General features: G+C 45.1%; 1 protein-coding gene across 1 annotated transcript; it reads left to right on the top strand.

Annotated features, from left to right (window-relative positions):
- The first annotated feature begins 9,653 nt into the window (after window positions 1-9,653).
- Window positions 9,654-21,510, top strand: LOC110197808 (uncharacterized). The gene is given in 7 exon segments (XM_078146283.1): window positions 9,654-9,702; window positions 10,100-10,132; window positions 10,135-10,193; window positions 12,617-12,743; window positions 13,991-14,053; window positions 14,056-14,085; window positions 18,627-21,510. Coding segments are annotated over 7 exon segments (2,106 nt in total). The 3' UTR covers window positions 20,372-21,510.
- Window positions 21,511-23,448: the final 1,938 nt, after the last annotated feature.

Below are 23,448 nucleotides of genomic sequence, written 5' to 3'. Positions count from 1 at the left end.
TGTTTGAACCTTACTCTCATCAGATTTGGCTCAAGAAGGGCATAACATAATCAGTTAGGTATAGAAATCTAACTTGCCCTATAGGCAGTAGGAGGGAAAAGGGGAAAGAAAAGGGAGGGGGAAAGAAGGGAGGGAAGAAGCAGTAAGACTAAAGGGGAAGAAAAGGGAAAGGGATAATAAAAGGGGGAGGGACTGAAGGAGGCAGTGGTCAAAAGCAAAACACTAGTGAAGGGGGAAAGGAAAAAGGAGAAAGAAAAAGGGGGGAAAGGATGGAGAAAAAGACACAGATAGTAATCATAACTGTGAATGTGAATGGGATGAACTCTCCCATAAAACGGAACAGATTGCAGAATGGATTAAAAACCATAATCCTACAATATGTTGTTTACAGGAAACACATTTGAAAAAGAGTGACACATACAGGGTAAAGGTAAAAGGCTGGAGCAGAATATATTATGCTCAGCTGAAGTAAAAAAAGCAGGGGTAGCAATCCTGATCTCAGACAAAGCAAAAGCAAAAATAGATCTAATCAAAAGAGATAAGGAAGGAAACTACATCCTGCTAAAAGGCACCATAGACAATGAAGTAATATCATTACTAAACATATATGCACCAAATGGTATAGCATCCAAATTCTTAGAGGAGAAGTTCAGGGAGTTACAGGAAGAAATAGACAGCAAAACTATACTAGTGGGGGACATCAACCTCCCTCTCTGACTAGATAAATCTAACCACAAAATAAACAAGAAAGAAGTTAAAGAGATGAATAGAACATTAGAAAAGTTAGGTATGACAGACCTCTGGAGAAAACTGAATGGGGATAGAAAGGAATATACTTTTTTCTCGGCAGTACATGGCACATACACAAAAATTGACCATGTACTAGGGCATAAAAACCTCACAATCCAATGCAGAAAGGCAGAAATATTAAATGCATCCTTTTCAGATCATGATGCAATAAAAATAATATGTAATAAAGGGCCATGGAAAGATAAACTAAAAAAATAATTGGAAACTAAGTCTGCTGTCCAGATTTGCCATAGCTTTCCTTCCAAGGAGCAAGTGTCTTCTAATTTCATGGCTGTAGTCACTGTCTGCAGAGATCTTTGAGCCCAAGAATAAATCTGACAGTTTCCATTTCTTCTCCCTCTATCTGCCAGAAAGTAATGGGACCAGTTTTCATGATCTTAGTTTTTTCAACGTGAAGCTTCAGGACAGTTTTTACACCCTCCTCTTCACCCCCATCAAGAGGCTTATGAATTCTTCTTCACTTTCTTCCATGACAGTGGGATTGTCTGCACATCTGAGATTGCTGATATTTCTCCTGGCAACTTAATTCTGGATTTTGAGTCATGTAGTCTAGTATTTCACATGATGTACTCTGCATATGCTAAATAAATACAGTGACAATATACTGCATTGTCATACTCCTTTTCCAATCTTAAACTAATCAATTGTTGCATGTTAACTGCTGCTTTTTGACTCATATACAGGTTTCCGAGGAGACAAGTAAGATGTCCTGGTATTCCTTTCCTTTGAAGGATTTTTTTTTTCTGAACTCCCTTGCTTTCTCCATAATCCAGCAAATGTTAGCAACTTTGTCTCTAGTTCCTCTGCCTCTTTGAAAACTAGCCTGTTCTTCTGGTAATTCTTGGTTCACATATTGCTAAGGCCTGGCTTGCAGAACCTAACCATAATCTTCCTGGTATGTGAAGCACATTGAGTAATTTGAACATTCTTTGGCATTGCTCTTCTTTACACTTGGGACATAAACTCATCTTTTCTAATCCAGTGACCTCTGTTGAGTTTTCCAAATTTGCTGGCATATTGAGTGCAGCACTTTAACAGCCCCATCTTATAGGATTTTAAATAGCTCAGCTGGAATTTCATTACCTCTACTAGCACACACTTGTATTACGGTGATGTTGAATGGATTGTCTTGGATACAAACAGATATTCTGTCATTTTGGGGATTATAGCCCACTACTGCTTTTTTTCACTCTTTTACTGACTAAAAGGGCTACTCCATTTCTTCTAAGGGATTCTTGCCCACAGTAGTATATGTAGTGATCACCTAAATTAAATTCACCCATTCTTGTCAGCTTAAGTTCACTGGCACCTAAAATGTCAAGAAGTCAATGTTTAATCTTTGCATCTCCTGTTTGACCACATCCAGCTTACCTTGGTTCATACATCTTATGTTCCAGGTTCTTACGCAATATTGATCTTTACAGCATCAGACTTTCCTTTCACGCCAGAAACATCCACAGGTGAGCTTCCTTTTGGCTTTGGCTCAGTCACTTCATTAGTACTGGAGCTACTTGTAGTTATCCTCTCTTCCACAGTAGTGGGTTGGACACCTTCCAACCTGAGGAACTCATCTTCTGCTGTCATATTTTTTTTTTATTATTACTTTTTTGCCTTTTTTAGTGAAGCAATTGTGGTTAAGTGACTTGCCCAGGGTCACACAGCTAGTAAGTATTATGTGTCTGAGGCTGGATTTGAACTGAGGTCCTCCTGACTCCAAGGCCAGAATTCTATCCACTGCACCACCTAGCTTCCCCCCAAAATCTCTTTTTGAACTCAGGAAGACTCCAGTTCAGATGCTCATGATCTAATTTTATGGGAGTATCCACTAGAGGTTCAGATATCTTACTCTTGCTTTCTCAAGCAAGGAGACAAAATTGCTTTCTCAAGCAAGGTGAAAGTCAAAGTGGCATCAAAGTTCAAAGAAAGATACTGAGGACTGAATGCTAAAGCAACCTCATTTTACCTAGACACAGCAATTGTAGACAGGTATTTGAAGTGTTGTTACATGGAAAAAGAATAAAATTTGCTCTATTTGGCCAGAGCAGATAGAACCAGGAGCAAAGAAAGAAAAAATTAAAGGATCTAGTGTTGGTTTGCTAGAAGGGCAAACATTATAGCTGTTTGGACTGTGCCAAAGTGGAATAGTCTGCTTAAAGAGGTAGTGAGTTGTGTCTCATTGATCTTATTAAAGCAGAGCCTGTGTAACCCACACAATCACAAAGTTGGAATTGACCTCGAGGTCATCTAGTCCAAACCCATACATGAAAGGCATCACCACCATAAAACACCCAACAAGAAATCATCTCTCCTTTCCTTGAATTTCTCTTAAAAGACCTTCTGTTGAGTATCTTATAAAGAGGAATCCTTTTTTTTTTTTTTTGGTAGTTTAGACTAAATAGATTTGTGTTGAATTCCCTTCAAATTCTCAAATTCTGTGATTCTGTGCTTCTATCTTTGCCAATGTCAGGACACAGAATTAAAAAAAAATAGTCGTCCTGGGATTCTTGAGACATTGTCTAATGGCCAGGCCAAATGGAGATTTGTAGACACCAAATGGAAAAACACCTACTTTCTGTGTACAGGCACCCATGCTTCAAAAAGGACTGAGACCTGAGTTCAGAGTTCCTAAGAATCAATTATGAATTGGGACCTTTTTGGTAATTCCTATTGCCCACTGACAGAAGGAATAGCCTTCTATCTATCTATCTGTTATATCTGATAGATAGTCTATTTATCTAGCCTTTGTGTGAGCCTCATGGCTGAAAGGGTCCACTTGAGTCTGTGATAATGTGCAGGGATGTCTCTGGATAGTAGGCATTTTATTGCGTATTGCTGCATTTACTGGCTCAGTGCAAAGAGTAAAACTTCTGGATACAGTAAGCATGCTCTATCTGATCCTGTGAAGAGGCTTCTTCCATTGTGACAAGTTCACTTGACTTGGACCCAGTGAAATTCAACAAGCTCAGGGAGAAGGAAAAGCAGCAAAGGCCTTAAGGTGCAGACTTCAGAGTTAACTTGGCTCAGTAAATCCCTATTAACCACTCTGCCTACAAGGATGACCGGTTGATGCCTCAAAGAGTGGTGAAGTCTCATTGGCTGGTGAAGCTGAGAGAGAGAAGGTTGTTTACTCTCTGAGAACTCTTACAAAGAAGGAGGCATGAAATACATAGGGAATTAAATGAGAACATACCCACAATTCTGTTATCTTGGTGATGTTTCCAGTATGCTTTCATCCATTAATTCCCCAAGGCACAATGAAATTTAAAAGCATATAGAGGTTCCCACAGAAGATACTGGAGAGGATAATGTACTCTGAGGCTCTGTCCAATTGGAGTAATTGGGACTGTTGGTGATGGTGTGAAAGCCATTCAATAGGCAGGCCATGCTGAGGGAAAGACTTCAATCTTACTCTGTGAAGGTAGAAGACAATTTTACAAACAGTCATGCAGGTCTTCAAGTCTGAAATTTTTCAGACCCAAAGCTATTATTTTTTTTTTTGAGGAACGCCATGTGGGAGAAGCACCAAACAGTTGACCAAAGGCAATTGAGTGAAAATCATGTGCATGGATCTCAGTCAATATTCATAGAGAAAGCAGAATATGACTGGAAAAATAAGGAAGAGGCTCACAGAACCCCATTTCCTGTCTGGAAGAAGAACATACTCAGGACAACATCATTAGGACTCATGTTTTTGATATCTTGGGGAGAAGAAATGGCACCAGAGTCAGAGAGACTAAGAGAAAAACACGAGTCAATGGCATTTGCCAACACTGCCCTCTCACTGACATTCAGAAGAAGCTGCTGAGGATGTCTTCAGTTCTTTACACAGAGTGTTCACTTGTCACGAGGATTGAGAGAGTAGGGGTTGGAATTTGCAAATAAGAGGTAAATGAGTCTAAGAAGTAGCTTGAGAGAGATCTTATGAGGAAGGCGATGATTAGGAGGTTTTGGTTCTTTCCTGTAAGCCATCCCAACCTCATGGAAGGCAGAGTTCAAAGACTCAACTTCACAAGTGAAAAATCAGGAGGTGTGGCTAGATGGTTCCCCTGGGAAAAAAAAAACTGGAGTTAACTGCAGATCCAATAGAAATCAATGATGAGTTGAAAGTCTGACTGTACTACACATATCCAAGAGAACTGAGAACTTGTAGGGGAGGCAGGGTAGGGGATCATTTGCCTTCCTCGAATTTGGTTTCTTTTTTTTAATTTTCAATTTGATTTTTAAAAATTTTTAGAAGTTTTTTTAAGTAATTTGTCTTTTCCAGTACCCTGCTTCCCTCAGCCCTCAACGAGCAAATTATAAATCCCACAATAGAGATCTACTTAGACCAGCAAAACAAATCCCCACGTTATCCATGTCTGAAAATGTAAGTTTTGCTAGATTTTGAGCACTTCACATCTCTGTCCAGAAGTGAGTAGCCCACATTATCTCCATTTTTTTGGACTTGTTTATCACCATGTTAATCAGAGTTCTAAAATCTTTTAGAGTTGTTTTTCTCTACAGTGTTATTCATACCATCAGTTCATTAAGGTCTTCTCAGGTGCCTCTGAAATGGTCCATTTCATCATTTCTTACAGCACAATAATATTCCCATACAGTCATATGCCACAGTTTGTTTAGCTGTTCTCCAATAGGAAAATCTCTTCAGTTTCCAACTTTGGGCTATCAAATAGATTCTTATTTCTTTGACTTCTTTGTACGACAGGCCTAGTATTGATGTAGCTGGGCCAAAGAGTAGACAGTTTAGCAACTTTCTGAAAATAGTTCCAAAATGCTTTCAAGAATGGCTGTACCCATTTATGATTTCACTAACAGTGTAGTAGTGTACCTGTCTTTGCACAGTTCCTCCGATAGTTATTTATTCATTGGCTTTTATTCTTACAAAAACTAATTGGATCCTTATATATTTTGAAATGAGACTTCATCAGAGAAATTTGTTGTGAATCTTTTTTTGTTACCTATTTCCTTTTTGGAGCAACTAGGTGGCTCAGCGGATGGAGCTCTGGGCCTCATATCAGGAAGATTCATGTTCTTGAGTTCAAATCTGGCCCCAGACAATTATTAGCTTTGTGAACCTGAACAAGTAATTTCACCCTGTTGGCCTCAGTTTCCTCATCTGTAAAATGAGCTGGAGAAGGGGATGGCAAACCACTGCAGTATCTTTGCCAAGAAGAACCCAAATGGGGTCCCGAAGGGTCTGACCTGACTGAAGAACAGATACCCATTTTCATTTTCCCTACATCAGATTATGTAAAGCCTTTTTAATCTCTTGTAATCAAAGCTATGCTTTTATCTCGTGGGTTCGCCTCTGTGGCCTGCTTAGTCTTGAACTCCTCCATCCACAGCCTGAAAAGGTGCTTTCTTCCTCGCTCCTCCTCTGTCTGGCCGATTCTTCCCAGGACTCCCGCATCCTTCAGGGCTCATCTCGGCACCCAGTGTAGTCTGGGCTGGGGAGCCTGGGCCTCGAGGCGCATGTGGCCTCCAGGAGGGCCCCCCTCGAGGACTCGGATGTCCCCTAGCCCTGGCCTACACTCTGCCGCTGCAGGGTGTGGTTTCCTCACTTCCCCAGGAGCTTCGGTCCTTCCTGTGGCTGAGCCCTCGGATAGGGCACTCGCCGAGCTGGGGCCTGGTCTCCAGGAATCCCATCCACGTGGCGTCTTCGCCTCGGGCCTAGACGAGGGCTCAGACATCCCAGACCGCTGAATTCAGCCCTGAAGAGCACCCATTCTCTCGGATCTCTGCTGCGGCCCTCAGACTGTAAGCGCCTTGAGGGCAGGGCCCGCCTTTTCCATATTTACATGGTTAACAGTGCTTGTCACATGGTAGGCCTATAATAAACGTTTATTGACGACTGACGTTGTCTACTTTGATTTTAAAAAGAAAGAGGAAAGCCAAATGACAGCAATCAAACGTGCACTAAAAACTGGCAGCGCTCCAAGCCACCCCAGGTCCCCCCGGTGCGCAGACTCAGAGGCTGGCGGAGCGAAGGTGGGTCCCGGAGCCCTCTGGGAAATGAAGTCCAGTTCCCCCTAGCAGGGCGGGCTGCGGAGTTGAGCCACCCGCTCATATACCTAGACTCCAATTCCCAGAATGCCTCGGAAGGCCCAAGGTGGAATGTGGACGGCTGCGAAGCCGGTGCATTGTGGGAAATGGTCTTTCCCCTGGGCCCTCCTCCCAACCCTTGCGCCTGTGGCTACTTCAGAGAGGCGGAGGAGGGCGGGAATGACTTAGTGCGCATGGCTGCTCCAGCCCCTCCCGGCTGAGGGACCGGAGCGTGCAGAGCGCACGCGTGGCGCCGTCCTGGCGCCGCCCCCCCCGCCCCTCCTCCGCCTGTCCCGCCATGCTAGTACGCATGCGCTCAGCAATCGAAGCCTTCGGGCTGCGCAGTTTCCAGTGCACCCGCATCCTGGATCCGTGAGTACAGGGGTGTGCGTGCGTGTGCGCGTGTCAGCATGTCACTGTGTGCTTTTGCCGCATGCCCACGGGTGTCTGTGGGAGTGTGACCTGGAGTGTGTGCTTGTGCACGGGACTGCGCCGCATCAGCCTGCGTGTGTGACCTGGGGCTGTGCGTGCTGGGCACGAGCGTGCGTGGGTGTGATCACGCTTGGGAGGGGGTGTATGGGGGGACAGGTGCGCGCACACACCCGCACACACAGTCCTGGGAGGGAGGTGCTCACATGACCCCCGTTTTACAGATGAGGACACCGAGGCAGGCAGGGTTAGGTAGCCCGCCCTGGATGTCGCTGTGCCCCGTGCTGCCCGCGGCCGCCCACGAGGTCTGTGGGGTGGACACCTGGAGGCCCCGCCCCCGCCCCCGAGGGGGCTGCCCGCGTGGGCTAGGGGTCACGAAGCTTGGGGAGGGGGCTGGAGACCTGCACTTCTGAAGCGCCATATGGTGTGCCGGCTCCGGACTGAGGCCAGGCGTGTGTAGAGAGATTCTGAGGACCCCCCCCAAGACGGTGACCGTGGGGCCCCACGAGTGTTTCTCGTGGCCATGCCATCAGTGAAGTGGGCTCTGTGCCCAGCTGTGTGCACGGAGTCTGTGACAGCTTCAGGAGCCCCCGAGTTACCCATGGGATGGGGTTCCTTGGGCCCTGAGTTACATGAGATGGGGGTTCCTTGGCCCCCCTAAGTTACCAGTGGGATGGGGTTCCTTGGTCCCCAAGTTACATGGGATGGGGGTTCCTTGGCCCCCCTAAGTTACCAGTGGGATGGGGTTCCTTGGGCCCCCAGTTTCATGGGATGGGGGTTCCTTGGCCCCCCTAAGTTACCAATGGGATGGGATTTGAGTTACATGGGATGGGGGTTCCTTGGCCCCCCTAAGTTACCAGTGGGATAGGGGTTCCTTGGCCCCCCTGAAGCATAGCCAGCAGCGCCTCAGGGAGGGAAGAAGCTGAGCCTTCTAGTGCAGGTCCTAGCCAACCTAATGGTGGTTTTGAGCCCCCAGGCCCGAGCTCTAAGGGGAAGTGAAGATGGTGGACCATAGGCCCAAGAAAGGACTCCTGATCACAGAAAGACACCTGTCCTGAGGCCTTGGGTGTGGCTGTGCTGATCATGGTGGCTGGGAGAAAGGATCTGAGGGGTCAGAAGGTGGAGATAACAGCCAGGACCCGTCACTGACTATGGAAGACTTGGACCTCACGCTTGAGAAGAGAGGTGAAAATCATTTGTGTGGTGGGGTAGTGGTGAGTCAGCCGATCAACATGGACTGGGCCCCTACTGGGTGAGGGGTGTACTCGTGCAAGCACCCACTGCGTGTCCACCTCTCACCTCTGGGCTGGTCCACAGGCCTGGAACCTTCTCTCTCCTCACCGCTACCTTCTGGGCGTGTCTCATGTGCTGCCTTCAGCTTGAGACCTTTGCTGACACTACAGTGGTGAGGCTTACACTTGTGTTAGACCTTCCCCTGCCCCCATGCAATGCCCGAGGGAATGGCCTGCACCTAGTAGGTATTTAATAAGTGAGGAGTGCATTGAATTGATTTCCAATCTAATTCAGTGGAGTAAACGTTTGTTAAGTGCCTACTGTGTGCCAGGCACTTGAGCTTGGGGAGACAATGAATTAAAAAGACAGTTCCTGCCCTCAGGGAGCTTACAGTCTGAAGGAGGAGACAAATCACAAAAGGAGGCAGGGAGTAGAGTACAGAGGATGGGACACCAGGGGGTCACCGGCTCTGTGGAGTTGAGGGGCAGCCGATACTGAGAAGAGGTCTGGTTTCTGTCCTCTGTTGAAGGAAGGCGTTGGGGCAAGGTTGGAACTCTGCCCTCTGGCCCTCCAGTCCAGGGAAAGAAGGCTGAGGGAGGTAGGGGTCAGTCAAGGCTAGGGTCAGCATTGTGGCGATGAGCTCATCCTGGGAAGCACCTCTTGTTCTGAAACCAGTCTGGGCAGCAGACACAGCGTGGAGTGAGATAGATTCCTCTAAGGCAGGAGGGGGAGATGGGACCTCAAGTGAAAACGCAGGGAAGCCGACGGGTCTGTCAGACGATTTCATCCTCAGATAAGATAGGAAACCAGTTCTTCTGGTTCCGTGTTCAGTCATTCAGTCACTTCCAACTCTCCGTGACCCCTGCAGACTTGTCTATGGGGTTTCTTGGCAAAGACACTGGGGTGGTTTGCCATGTCCTCCTCTGGTGTGTCTGCATTTTATAGGTGAGGAGCTAAGGCAAATGAGGGTTAAGTGAATTGCCTGGGGTCGCACAGCTGCTGTCTGAGGCTGGATTTGAGTTCAGATCTTCCCAGCTCCATGCCAGTGCTCTACCAACTGTGCCGCCTAGCTGCCCCTTCTGGGGAAGCAGGCCCAGACTGGGCATCGTGGCTGTTTGGAGGGCCCAGCACGGGCAGTCATGGAGTGTCCTGCCCCATACAGTTTCCTGGCTTTGTCAGCAGAGCGTGGTAAGCTTGGGAACAGGGGTGGAGAAAGGCAGTGAGCTAGAGGAGTGTGATGCAGATGGGGCTGAAGGGCCTGAGGGAGCTAGTGAGGGTCTTCGGTAAAGGAGTTGTAGGGAAGGGTTGAGGGGCCAGGGTGGCTTAGTGCACAGAGCGCTGGGCCTGCAGTCAGGAAGACCTGAGTTCAAATCCAGCCTCAGACACTTACTAGCTGTGTGACGCTGGGCAAGTCACTTCACCTGTTGGCCTTGGTTTCCTCATCTGTAAAACGAACTGGAAAAGGAAATGGCAGACAGCTCCGCTCCGGTATCTGCCAAGAAAACTCCAGACTGATCAGGCTCAATGGGGCAGGGTTGAGCAGTCTCAGGACTTCTTTCTGTTGACAAGGTCACGTGTCTTCCAGGCCCAGCCCTTCCCCGGGATAGGCCTATGGCGGCGTGACAGAGGAGGAGGAGGAGGAAGAAAGGACCTCCGGGCTCCTGGCAGCCAGCAGGCAGGTGAGCTCTGCTTACGGCTCCTCTCATGTCTCCTCAGGTGAATGTGTTTGTTTCCCTTAACTTCAGTGGTGTTAGATTGCCCGTGTCCTCTTAAGGACCTGAATCCCAAGGATCCTCCTGCAGGAGGCTATGGTTCTTTGTGTGCAGACATTGGTGCTGCAATGTCCCATGAGGCAAGTGAGTACATTTCATTGGACCCCAAAAGCCCCTTCTAGCTCTGGAGATGTTTTAAGATAGAGATAGTCAAGGAAAGGGGATTTAAGATGAAAAACATTTCAGTCCCTGCTTTCTGAGAAGTTGGATTCTGTTGGAGGCTACACATACACACAGATGAGAGAGCAGAGATGCATCGGGGAAGAAACAGCCATATAGGAGGTTGTGACCGGGGGTGGGGGTGAGGATGCTTAAGAGGTGCAGTAAATAGAGCACCAACCCTGGAGTCAGGAGGACCTGAGTTCAAATGCGGCCTCAGACACTTGACACTTACTATCTGTGTGACCTTGAGCAAGTCACTTAACCCCGATTGCCTCACCTAAAAAAAAAAAAAGAGAGAGAGACTGAGAGAAAAGCATGAGGTAAGGAAGAAGGATGCTGGATAGACAGAAGCTCTGTCTTCAGTCCCTCATTGTGGCTCTGCATAGCTAGAGTGTTGTGCTCTGATTCTGCCCTCATGTTTTAGGGAGGCCATGGAGAAGCAGGAGTGTTGGGAGGGCAGCATCTTGAATGGTGGATCCATTGAAGAGTGGGATATGTGCATTGGAGAAGAGACTACTTAGGGGAAATGGTAGCCAACCTTATTGGACAGTTCCTAAAAGAAATCTATGTGCTCTCAAGGGAGTTTGACCTCATCATACTGAAAGGCAAAACCAAGATGGTGGAAGCCTGTCTTCCAGACTCGAATATGCCATTTTCTGGCCTTCCATAGGATTAGTTCCTAAATACGTATAGTGTGGACAAATAATGTGGATGGTACGTATCCTCAACCCAGAATTGAGAGTGGGCCGGATGGCATTGGAGAAATTGTACTCTGCTCCTTACGGCCCCTGAGCTTCCTGAAACAAAGCATGTCTTGTGTTACCAGTGGTTTTCTGGTGATGCTGTGTTACCATGAGTCACGGAGCACCTCAGTCTCTGAAGAATGAAGAGGAAGGTCAGCCAAAGGGCAGCGGAGGGAAATAGGAGGTTTTAGAAGGCGCATTGAAGAGCATCCAGAAACATGTGACTGGGAAATGATTCCGTCTAAACCAAGGGGGCAGGAGCGCCTCTGGAGACTCATGATAGAAGAAAAGAGGGATCGTAGGTGTCACCAACTGAGAGAGAGCCCCCAACACACACACACACACACACACACACACACACATTCCACACAGTCACACACACACATACCACCCCCCACACACACACACCACACCACACACACACACACACACACACACAGAGTTTGGCACTCAAAGCCCCTCATAGCCGGGCTCCCTCCTACCTTTCCAGTCTTCTCTCATCTTGCTCCCCAGCACATCCTCTTGGATCCAGTGACCCCGGCTCCTGGCCATCCCATAGACAAGACCCTCATTCCCTCAGCCCCAGGCATTTTCTGTGGCTGTGCACCATACCTGGAATGCTGTCTCTCCTCTGCTGCCATCACTGACCTCCCTGGCTTCCATCAAGTCCCAACCAAAATCCCATCTTCTGCCCCTGTGACTGCAGGGCCTTGCCCCTGTGTATCCTGGGTATGGCTTATTCATACATATTGTCTTCTCCCAGGGCCTCCAGGGCAGGGACTGTATGTTATCTCATGGTATGCCCAGTGCCAGCTACATCAGTCACTTAATAAATCTTTATTGACTAACCACAATGTATGTTTTGGAGGAAATCCTTCCCCCAGCACTCTGTACACAGTAGATAGTCTAACAATGTTTGTTAGGCTAACATGCAGTGTGGATTGCATCCTGGATCTACATTGTACAGAGGAAACAGTGACTGGTGGGGGTAGGGGTGGGGTGGGGAGAACTCCCAGCACGATAATGCCACTTTTCGGTCTGCTAACTCCTGAGCCAATGTGCCGCAGTGCCCAGTCGTGGCGAATGTGTGCTGTAACATTGCTAATCAAGCTTTGAAGCTTGGATTTTGACAGCTGGTGGCGGCGTTGTGTGTCTAACTACAAGACGCGGGCTGTTTGTTCCAGTTGTGTGAGTTAGGCCTGCAGGAGTCAAGGGAGTGATTTCCTGGCGGCGCACTGGTAAAGAGGCTCTGTAAGGGTTTCCTTGAGCATCTTGTAAGACCACATGCTAGGGGGTCTGGTACGAAGCGAGGCATGTAATAAGTAGTAATCATTGTTTGCCATGAGATACTCTTGGCCCTCCATGCTGTAAGAACCTCTCCCTTTCTGTCCCCCCGTCTCCGTGGCTCTTGTGACCCGGCGTAAGGAATCGGTGACCTTCAAGGATGTGGCTGTGCACTTCACCTGGGAGGAATGGAGACTTCTGAAGCCTGCTCAGAGGACCCTGTACAGGAACGTGATGCTGGAGACGCTGGAGCACCTTGTCTCCCTGGGTAAGCAGAGGTGTCCCCTGTAGACAAGCCCTTTGGATCCCCCATCAGATTCCTGGAGTGTCTCTGTGCCCTCCTTGCTGTAGGCTCTGGGCTGTCTGAGATGCTTGGTCGAGTTTTGACTCGTAGAGTGGCATTCAAGACCACATAACATGGGAAGAGATTCAGAATCCCTTCTGGCCAGTAGACAGTTGCCTGCTTTCAGGTCAAAAACCTTTTGCCTAAGTGGGAATCCCAGAGCAGCTCCCCTCCTCCCTGTCCCTCCCTGCTGGTCAGAGATTCTTGCTTGTGTCCCGGGGGAGCGAGGAGAACGCATCTTTCAGGCGACTGTCTCTCCCTTCTCTCCCGCATCCTCCGCGGCCTTCCTTTGGCGCTCGGCCTGGGGCCCTCCTTGAAGTGGCTCTCCCTCTCCCTGAGGGGAAGCTCTAGCAGGGCATGTAGGGACTGTTTTACCTCATGTTGTCTCTCCCAGCGCCATTTTGTGTGCACAGTAAGCACTGAAATGCCCGATGAGCGTGCCAGATTGTCATAGCGGAGATAGAACGTCCCCAATCTGACCGGGCCTCCCCTGGTCCCAGAGCTGCAGTGCTCCCCAGGACCTCGATCCCAAGCCCTCTTCCTATGGGGCTGCAGCCGACCTTCAGGCCTATTACCCCATCCTCCCCTGGGGCACTCTGCCATCCCCCCCAACGGGGCTGCTTGCTTTGCGTCCCAGAAGGCATTTCTTATCCAAATTCAGTTTCTGTCATGACACCCTCCTGTCCCCTGCTTCAGCCTAGGGCTCAGCTCAGCTGCCCTCTCCTACTCGAGACCTTCCCGTATCCTTGCAGGTCCTAGTTCCTCCTCCCTGAAGTTAATTTGTACTCATTTCCTCTCTGCTCATATGTACACATCCACCCCTGGATAGAGCAGAGGTTCCCTGCAGCCAACCAGTGACTGTTCATTATGGCTCATTATTCCCAGCGACTCCTGGTGCACAGTGACTGCTTCATAAATGCTCAGTAGGTGATTGAGATGGACATGGAAGCGTCCTCCCCTCCTCGCATGAGGGGGTTAGCAGAGCTTGTGTTCTCTCTGAACCTCCCTCAGATCTGTGACCATTCCTCCTCTGAAGCACGGGACAAAGTGTGCTCCAGAGGGCTTTCTTACCAGCCTTGGTGCTTTCTAAGCCACCTTCTTCTCTGAATAGATTTGAATTCTCTGATGCTTTTCTGTCCCTAGCACTTAGCCATTTCTCCTTCTGTGAGCAGGGCTATCTGTTTCCAAACTGGATCCAATCTCCCTGTTGGAGAGAGACGAAGTGCCCCAGACCCCGAGCGAGAAGTGCCCCGAGGGCGCTGTCCAGGTGAGTGAGATGTGGGCAGGTGGGAGGGCTTGCAAGCAGTATCTCAGCTGATGAGACCTCCCCTCAGAGGTCCCTCATGCTGTCAGTCATTAGGGGCTGCTTTCACTGAAGCAAATCACTTTCCTGCCTCTCTAGCTCTTTCATATTTAGCTCCCTCTAAAAGAGACATGTTCCTCAATTTTTAGTTTTATTTTTAGCAGCTTATAAAGTTTAAAACTGTCAGTAAATATATTCACACACAGATATGCATAGTTGGTATACACATGCACACATGCATACATATACAGACAAGATTAAAGAATGATCCTACACTGAGCGCAGAAAGAGCTAACACTTATCTCGTCCCTACTGCATGCCAGGCTCTGTGCTAAGCACTTTACAATCATTTTCTCATTTCATCGTCACAACAGCTCAGGAAGGTGGGGGCTCTCATTATTCTCATTTCACAGAGGAGAAAACTGAGGTAGATGGGGAAGTGACTTACCGAGGATCACACAGCCAGTTTATTTTTAAGTGTAGATTAACCTGAACATCACAGTAAGATATAGGTCCTGTTCGTATCCTGGTCTGTTTCTGAACTGTTTTCTTCTATGTCTTATAGATTTTGTGGTTGACATATTTACTATCTTTCACGTCTTGGTGGTTTGTCTTTATGTGCTAATTCTGCTTTCCTCATTCTGTGTTACTTCTAATGAGTTTTTTCATATTATTTATTATTCTCATTTGTATTTTCTTCTGTCATAACTACATACATTAAGACCATTCAACAACTTCTTTAGCCCCCTGTCACTTGTTGGACATCTGAGCTATTTTAAAGTTTTTGTTATTACAAGTAATGCTATTTTTAGCCCTTTTGCAGAAGGACATCTTTGTCCCCTTCGTCAGTAACATCCTTAAGATATTGGTAGCACCACTAGGCCCACGTATTTAATGGTAGCGTCCTTGCATCCAAGGGGAGAAACAGTTTTTGTAGTCTTATTGTAGATTACTTTCCCAAAGGATGGTACTGTTTCTTGGCTCTAGAAATTTGTAATATTTGTCTATTTTTCCACAGCCTCACCAGCATTAAAATATGAAAATATAGTTTTCTTTGCTATTAAGAACTTGCACATAAGCCAGCATTAACGTTTGTAATTTTGAATTTTTCAAATTTGATTTACCTCGCTGTTCCTTTCATTTGAATGTTTACGGTTGAAACCTAGAATAGTTTCTTGTGCCTTTGCTCTGTTGTGTTCCTTCTTTAAATAGTTCATGTTGGTATCTTTTTCATGGGAGGAAGGGAGCTTGATCTCCTAAGTTTTGAATGGTATGACCGTTAACATTCAGGCTGTATACCCATTTTGAGTTTACTGTACTACATGGTATGAGATAGAATTACTTCTTAGTGTTCTGAGTTGCTTTGTCAGACGTGGTGTTCTTTCTTGTGTAGTTGATGTTTTCCAGTTTATTGAATGCTGGGTTTTTTAATTTTGTTGTTTCTGACTCTTTCTGCTGAAGGCCTTTCCTCATAGTTCACTGAGAAGAGATCGTTCACCGTGAATTCCTTCTCCCCTCGGCTGCCTCTCAAGACCCCTTGACATCATCCCCTCTTCTTTGCTGTGGTTTTTAATGAGCAGGCCACTCTTCTCAAGCCAGTCCTGTATTTGTCTTTGTTTCTCACATCCTCTTGTCTCCTCCAGATTTCCCTGGCAGTCATCCACTTTCTCTAATTTTCCATCTCTTCCTATTTTCCCTGCAGCCTACAAACATAGCCAGTTCTCTCCCATTCTTAAAAAACCATTATGAGACTGTACTCTCTGCTCCAGCTATTGCCCTTTACCTCTTGTCTTTCACAGCCAGACTGTCTCCACTCTGTGTTTCTGCTTCCTCTCTTCTCACTTGCTTTCATCTCTCCAAAATCTGACTTCTGACTTCATTCTCAGCTTACGCCACCATCTTTAAAGTCACCAGTGACCTCTGATCCTTACCCTTTCTGTTCTCTTCAGCATTTGCCACTGCAAATCACTGCCTTCTTGGTCTCTCCCATGTCTCGTTTGGTGTGATGCAGTTCTCCCTTGCTTCTCTCTTCCCTTTCCTCAGCATCCCCCCTTCTTGGCCCTTTGCTGGTCTATCATCCGTATCTTTGTGTCCTCAATGGTGAGAGTCCATCGTAGTCTCCTGATGGGCCCCTTTCTCTTCTCTTTTTCATACGACCTTATCAACTGTCGTGGCTTTAATTATCTCTGTGCCAGTGGTTCTCCATTCTATATATGTGGCGCTTGGCCTTCTTCTGAGCTCCAGTCCAGTACCTCCAACTACCTATTAGATATTTCAAAGCCTACTTCTCTCTGACCTTCCCTATTTCTGTCAAGGACACTACTGTTCTTTTGGTTACCTAGTTTCACGACCTCTGTTTTTCTCAACTCTTCTTCCCTCCCTCACTGAACCCGTCCTCCATGCCTTCCCAACATCTTTTGCTTCTGTCCTCTTCTCACGTGCCCTCACCCTTGTTCAGCCCCTCCTCTGGGGTCTCCCTGCCTCGTTTCTCTCCCCATGCTGGTCCATCCTCCACACAGATGCTAAACAGGGATTTTCCTGACAGGCAAGTCTGTCCCTTGGACTTGAGGACCCTCTTCCCTAACTTTCTGCACTTGGCAGTACAGCCTGCCTTGCTGTTCCTCACACAGCCTCATGGGAGATAGCAGACAAGCAGCCACCCAGCCTTGAAGGGAAGCCCTCCGGGAAGAGGGCCCTGGATGCTTCCTAGAGAAGCCCATTCCGCTTTTAGAAAGCTCTGATTGTTAGGAAGGTTTTCTTACATCAAGCTACACTTAGCTCTGTAGCTTCTCCATGTCTTCTGCGTCTTCCTTCCAATGCTAATACATGAGAATCCTCCAGATAACTGCAGATGACTCTTATCTCCCCCAAAAGCCTTCTCTTCATCAGTCTGCATCCCAGTTCCTTCTCCTAATTCTAGGATGAGATGGTACTGGGGCATTCACCATGCTTGCCGACTGCCCTTCTTTGGGTGTTCCAGCTCAGCAGTATTCTGCTGTTAATGTGGCATCCAGAAGTGAACGTCATACAGTAGAGTCTGACCAGGGCAGAACATCACTTTTCACAATCTGTACTCCATGTTCCCCTCTGCAGGGGAAAGGGATAAGTTTTCATATAACACCTTCTATACGTGCTGAGCTCACTGTGCTAAGCTCTCTTTAGAAATTATCTCATTTGAGCCTCACAGCTCTGAGAGGTAGGTGCTATTAGTCCTGTTTTACACTTGAGGAAACTGAGGTTGAGTTACTTGCCCAGTGTCATAAAGCTGGGAATTGTCTGAGGCAGGATTTGAACACTGGTCTTCATGACTCCAGGCCCAGCACTCTATCCACTGCACTATTAGCTGCTGTAATGAAGCTAAGAAGGATCGCATCAGCCGTGGTTGCCATGCAAACTTGTTTGCTCATCTTGATCTCATGAATTACTTAAACCTCTGATATTTTTAATGATAAACTGCTGTCTAACTCTGCCTCCCCTGTTTTATATTCATGGAGTTGTTTTTCAGTCCAAATATAGGACTTATCTCTATTAACATTTCTTATTATTTTTGGATCTTTTCTTTTTTTAGACAGTTGGGGTTAAGTGACTTGCCCAGGGTCACACAGCTAGTAAGTGTCAAGTGTTTGGTCTGAGGCTGGATTTGAACTCAGGTCCTCCTGACTTCAGGGCCAGTGCTCTATCCACTGCTCCACCTAGCTGCCCCTTGGATCATTTCTAAAGCCTGTTGAGCTCTTGTTCAGTCCTAACCATCTCCATGTTAGCTATCACTCCCAGATCTTTGTCATTGGCAAATTTGATTATCATGCTGTATATGCCTTTGTTCAAGTGTGATCCAAAACAGGGCTTTAAAATGTAGCTTACCTATTTCATTTAATTATGTTATCTTGTGTTTTTCATTTCTTGTTTTGACAGAATAACTTGTGCAAATCAAATTGCTAATTGAAATTCTTTGCCTTTCTGCTTGGTGGCTTTAAGAATTATGTTATTATATTATTAAAGGTTGAAAATATTGCATATGTGAAATTTTCCTGAAAAATTCAAGATATTTTTATCTTTCCCAATTTTGAGGAAGCCTAGTAATTCTTAAATTGTTTCTAATTGCTTGGTCTTCCAGATCTGTCACTTTTATATACAGAGGTGCCAAATTGTTTTCCATTTGAGTAATGTTTTGAGCTCTGTTTCCCTTCTTTGTAGTTTTGTACTGTTCTATCCTTCAGAACATAACACACCCACTTAACAACAATTGTTTTAAATAACCTCTGTGTGGTCTTTCAGTTCCCTGAAAGTAAGTCAGTTAGTGCTAGGCAGTTAGGTCTTCTGTTACTATGTCCTCTACTCTCTTTGGCTTCCATTCTTCCTAAAATAGTCTTTTTTCTGCATAGCCTAGATTGAGCATCTTTTTCCTTGGTGGAAGAGATAGAAACTAGAACATACTCTGAAGCAGTTTCCTTTTTTCCAGCATGGAGAACAGTGGCTAGTGACGTTTCTAAAACAATTTCTTTCAGATTCCCTTTGTCAGGGGACACAGTGTGAAATCAAGGACTCAAGTCTGATGTCAGACATTTGGATGGGAACCTTATCCAAGAAAATACTGCCAACGGATGGTTCCTGGTATTCCGTAATAAGAGAAGCTCATTTCAACTTAGAAAGACACAAGGACAGCCCAGGGACAGTGTCCGGACAAGTAATAGACACTCCTAAAATAACATTTAATAGAGTGAGTGTGCCTTTCTGTAACACCTTTGCAAGAAGTTTCAGTCTGGGCTCGGTCTTTGTTCCACTCTGCAGAGATGCTGCAGAAGAGAGTCTTCATAAATCTCCAGCACTTGGAAAGAACTTCTGGGATTTTTTAAACCTAATTACATCTAATGCATTATCCTTGGAAAAGAATCTTTCTAAATATGACAGATACAAGAAGCCTTTCAGTTATCACTCAAACCTAATTAAATTTCATCAGATACATGTGGGAGAAAAGCTACGTGAACACAGTGAATGTGAAAAAGCCTTTGACAGAAGATCAGATCTTACTGGACATCAGAGAAGTAGAATTGCAGAGAAACATTATAAATGTGATGAATGTGGAAAAACCTTTAACCACAGGGGAAGCTTGACTAAACATACTAGAATTCATACTGGAGAGAAACCTTTTGAATGTAGTGATTGTGGGAAAGCCTTCAGTGAGAGAGGAAAACTCAAGAGCCATCAGAGAACTCATAGTGGAGTAAAGCCCTTTGAATGTAATGAATGTGGGAAAGCCTTTAGTGTGAGGGGAAACCTCAATGCACATCATCGAACTCATGCAGGCGTGAAACCCTTTGAATGTAATGAATGTGGGAAAGGCTTCAGTGAGAGTAGATTACTCAAAAGTCACCAGATAACTCATACTGGAGTAAAGCCATTTGAGTGTAATGAATGTGGAAAAGCCTTCAATCAGAAAGGAAACCTTATGAGCCACCAGAGAACTCATACTGGAATGAAGCCTTTTCAGTGTAATAAATGTGGGAAAACCTTCAACCAGAAGCGTTTCCTTAAAAGTCATCAGAAAATTCATACTGAAGAAAAGCCTTTTGAATGTAGTGAATGTGGAAAAGCCTTTAGCCAGAAAGGTTACCTTAAAAATCATAATAAAATTCATAGTGGAGAAAAACCATTTGAATGTAACGAATGTGGGAAAGCCTTCCGTCGGAAAGGATACCTTATTACTCATCAGAGAACTCATACTGGAGTGAAAGCTGTTGAGTGTAATGAATGTGGAAAAGCCTTCAGCCAGAAAGGTTACCTTAAAAGTCATCAGAGAATTCATGCTGGAGAGAAACCCTTTGAATGTAATGAATGTGGGAAAGCCTTCAGCCAGAAGAGTTACCTTAAAAGTCATCATAGAATCCATACTGGAGAGAAACCATTTAAATGTAATGAATGTGGGAAAACCTTCAGCCATAAGGGTTACCTCAAAAGCCATCAGAAAATACATGTTGGAAAGAAATTATTTGAACAAAGTCAGTGTGAGAAAGCCTTCAACCAGAATTGCCTTGATGGCCATCAGAAAATTAACAGTGGAATAGAGTCCTTTGAATGTAATGAATGTGGCAAAGCCTTTGCTGAAAAGGAAGCCCTTATTAGACATCAGAGAACTCATACTGATGTGAAACCTTTTGAATGTAATGAATTGGGGAAAGGCTTCTGCAGAAAAGCACATGTTGTTACCCATCACAGAATTCAGACTGGGTTAAAACTTTTTGAATGTAAATGAATGTGGGAAAGCCTTCAGCCAAAGCATATACTTTACTACCCATAAGAATACTTACACTTTAGAGAACCAGTTTTAATATAATAAATGGGAAAAGGGCTTCTGAGAAATTGAGAGCCTTATTAAACATCAGAGAATTCATCCTGGACTGTAACATTTTGAGTGTAATAAATATCTTTATTGAGATCAGATTATGCCAAGGTAGATGGCCAGCAATTAGGAAATGGCTAAACAAATTGTTATATGTTCATATAATGGGGCATTACTGTGCTGTAAGAAATGATGAATATGGTAAATTTAAAGAAGTATGGAAAACATGGATAATAACTTACAGAAGGAAGTAAAGGGCTGTAACAATATATATGATGGCTCCAACAATGTAAATGGAAAGAACAAGAAAAAAGAAACTGAACAATATATAATTTTAATATCCAAGTATGGTCCCAGAGAATGAGGGAAAAGCATCTCTTTCCCTTTGTGGAAGTTGGCAACTGTGTGTAATACTGCTTATGCTTTGCTACTTTCTTGGTGTTTTGGTTACTTTTGCTGACTACTTTTTGTTCCTTTTCCTCCTCTTCTTCATGCCCCCCCCTGCCCTCCAGAATGGCCCACTGGAGGAAAAGCTGGGGAAGGATATATTTGGAAATGAAAGTGGTATAAGAAAAAAGTACACCAATGACTTTATCCTTTAAAAACTATTAAACAAAGTGCAGATTATGCAGGTTTGAGATTAGATCCTTTTCTTGACAGTACTTCAAAATGTGTAGATTGGGAAATGTTGTAGACGTGATTGACCGATGTTTCAGCAAAGCATTTTATAAATCCTCACAAGAAGAGGTGGTGAAGTTGGGGGTACACAATAGAACGATCCAGTGGATTCAGGACAATTGGAATGACTTGCCCCACAGAGTAGTTATTAATGGGTTGATGGAATGAATTGCTCCAGGCATACTTGAACCTATACTATTTTAACATCTTTATCTATGACCCATATTCATAAAATATTCAAATCCAGGAAGGATAGCTGACATTTCAGATATTGGAATCTGGATCTGGTAAGATCTTGACAGTCTAAAATAATGGTATCCAGTTTTTTTAATTGTACACTTCTAGCAATAAAAATTATATGAATATGCACCCTACATATATGTAAATTCACTTATTTAGCAATAATTGATTGACTTATCTAGAAATCATTTACATGTACTATTTAATCAATGCAGTTGGGTGGCATAGTGGATACAGTGCCAGGCAAGTCAGACTTGACTAAAATCAATTAACACAACAGTTTTATGAATAATTAGGTAAATAATTTTTAAAATACAATTTAAAAAGGCAAAGATGAAATATTTGATTCTAAAGTCTGTGGGAAGCCACTGGCATTTACTGAGTAGGGGAAGGCCATGATCAGAGCTTTGCATTAGGAAAATCAATGAATTTCAGCAGGGAGATCAATTAGGAGGCTTTAAAGGAAGGGAAGAGGTGATGAAGGCCTGGTGGCCATATGCATAAAAAGAAGGGGACAGATTTAGAAATGTTGTGGAGGTTGAAATGATGAGATATGGCAACTAATTGGGTATGTGGGATGAGAGATGGAAGAATGAGGAACACTTTAAGGTTATGAAACTGAATGACAAGGATAGTGGTACCTTCAACAGGAATAGGGAAGTATGGAAAAACAGAAGCTTTTTTTTTTTTTTTGCTTTTTGGTGAGGCAGTCGGGGTTAAGTGACTTGCCCAGGGTCACACAGCTATAAGTGTCATGTGTCTGAGACTGGATTTGAACTCATGTCCTCCTGACTTCAAGGCCGGAGCTCTATCCACTGTGCCACCTAGCTGCCCCAACAGTAGCATTTTAAGGAAATGTAAACAGCCATGTTTTGAACACAGCTATGGGACATCAGATTCAAAAAGTTCAGTAGATCTTTGATGATGTGGGGTTGGAGAGCAGAATGGAAATTAGGCCTGGATTTTTAATTTTATGAGTCATCTGTACAGAGATGATAATTAAACCTATAAAACTGATTAAGGCAACAAGTGAGTGTATGGAGAAGAGCGCTGAAGACAGACTTGGGCAATATTTGCATTAAGGAAAGTCATGTGGGTGATGAGCCTGCTACAGACATTTGAAAAAGAAGTCACAATCAGAAGAACCAGATAGAGCCTCAGAACGATAAGTCATCGAGAAGAAAGTAAATCTAGGAAGAGAGGGTGGTCGGTGGGGTCATGCTGCAGAGGTCCAGAGAATAAAGATTGATAAAAGGCCACCTCTTTTGGCAAATTGATTATTGGTAACTTTCAAGAGAGCAATTTCATTTAAGTCAAGGATAACAAGGAAGTTACCTGGCAGACTATAAGGCTGGGGATGCTCTTATGGAAAAGGTAAGTTTGAGAAGAAAGAGAATGTGATCACAACCCATCCATGCCTGTCCAACCCGTGCCTGGGTTACTTCTTCTTTCTCATGGGAAAATGAAGTGTGTGGAATAATACTCCCCTTCCATTGCTCCTGAGCTCAGAGCCCATCCACTGATGGCAACCAAACTCTGGCACGTGACCAGGAGATGGGGTTGGGGGGGAGGGGATTTTAATTTTGCCTGTGTTCCTGCTGAGGTGTCTTCATTGCTTTAGATTTTAGTGGCCCTAGGCAGCCACAGCAGGTAGGCCAGCAGTGAGAAGGGTCAGAATGGGGAAGTGTTGAAGGGAATAGTGTGTGTATGTGTTTGTGACAAGCCCAAGATTGTCTTGGGGTGAAAGGGGATACAACCCATATGTCTCCTTTCCGACTGATCACACACTGGTGGTCAAGTGGCCCACATTGCCACTGCTGATCAAGACTGTATGTTCAGATATTACAACTTACATTTGTATTTTTTTAAAAATAACTTCTGAAGTCCAAGATAGGGGAGGAATGGATCAACAGCACCTTGCAAAGATTGGATTTTTTGTTTTGGTGGATTCAATCTTGGGGTGCATTAAGGGAATGCACTAAAGTTGCATCGTCGCCTGAAAGTAGGAAGTTATCTATCAAACCATTTTACATTGTCCTCTGCCGCAGTCAGACCACATCTGTGCTCATTTC

The sequence above is a fragment of the Phascolarctos cinereus genome, unplaced genomic scaffold, assembly GCF_003287225.1.
Source record: "Phascolarctos cinereus isolate Bilbo 61053 unplaced genomic scaffold, phaCin_HiC Scaffold_726;HRSCAF=1367, whole genome shotgun sequence".
In the NCBI taxonomy this organism is placed as follows: domain Eukaryota; kingdom Metazoa; phylum Chordata; class Mammalia; order Diprotodontia; family Phascolarctidae; genus Phascolarctos; species Phascolarctos cinereus.
This window is presented reverse-complemented; position numbering and strand designations above follow the sequence as displayed.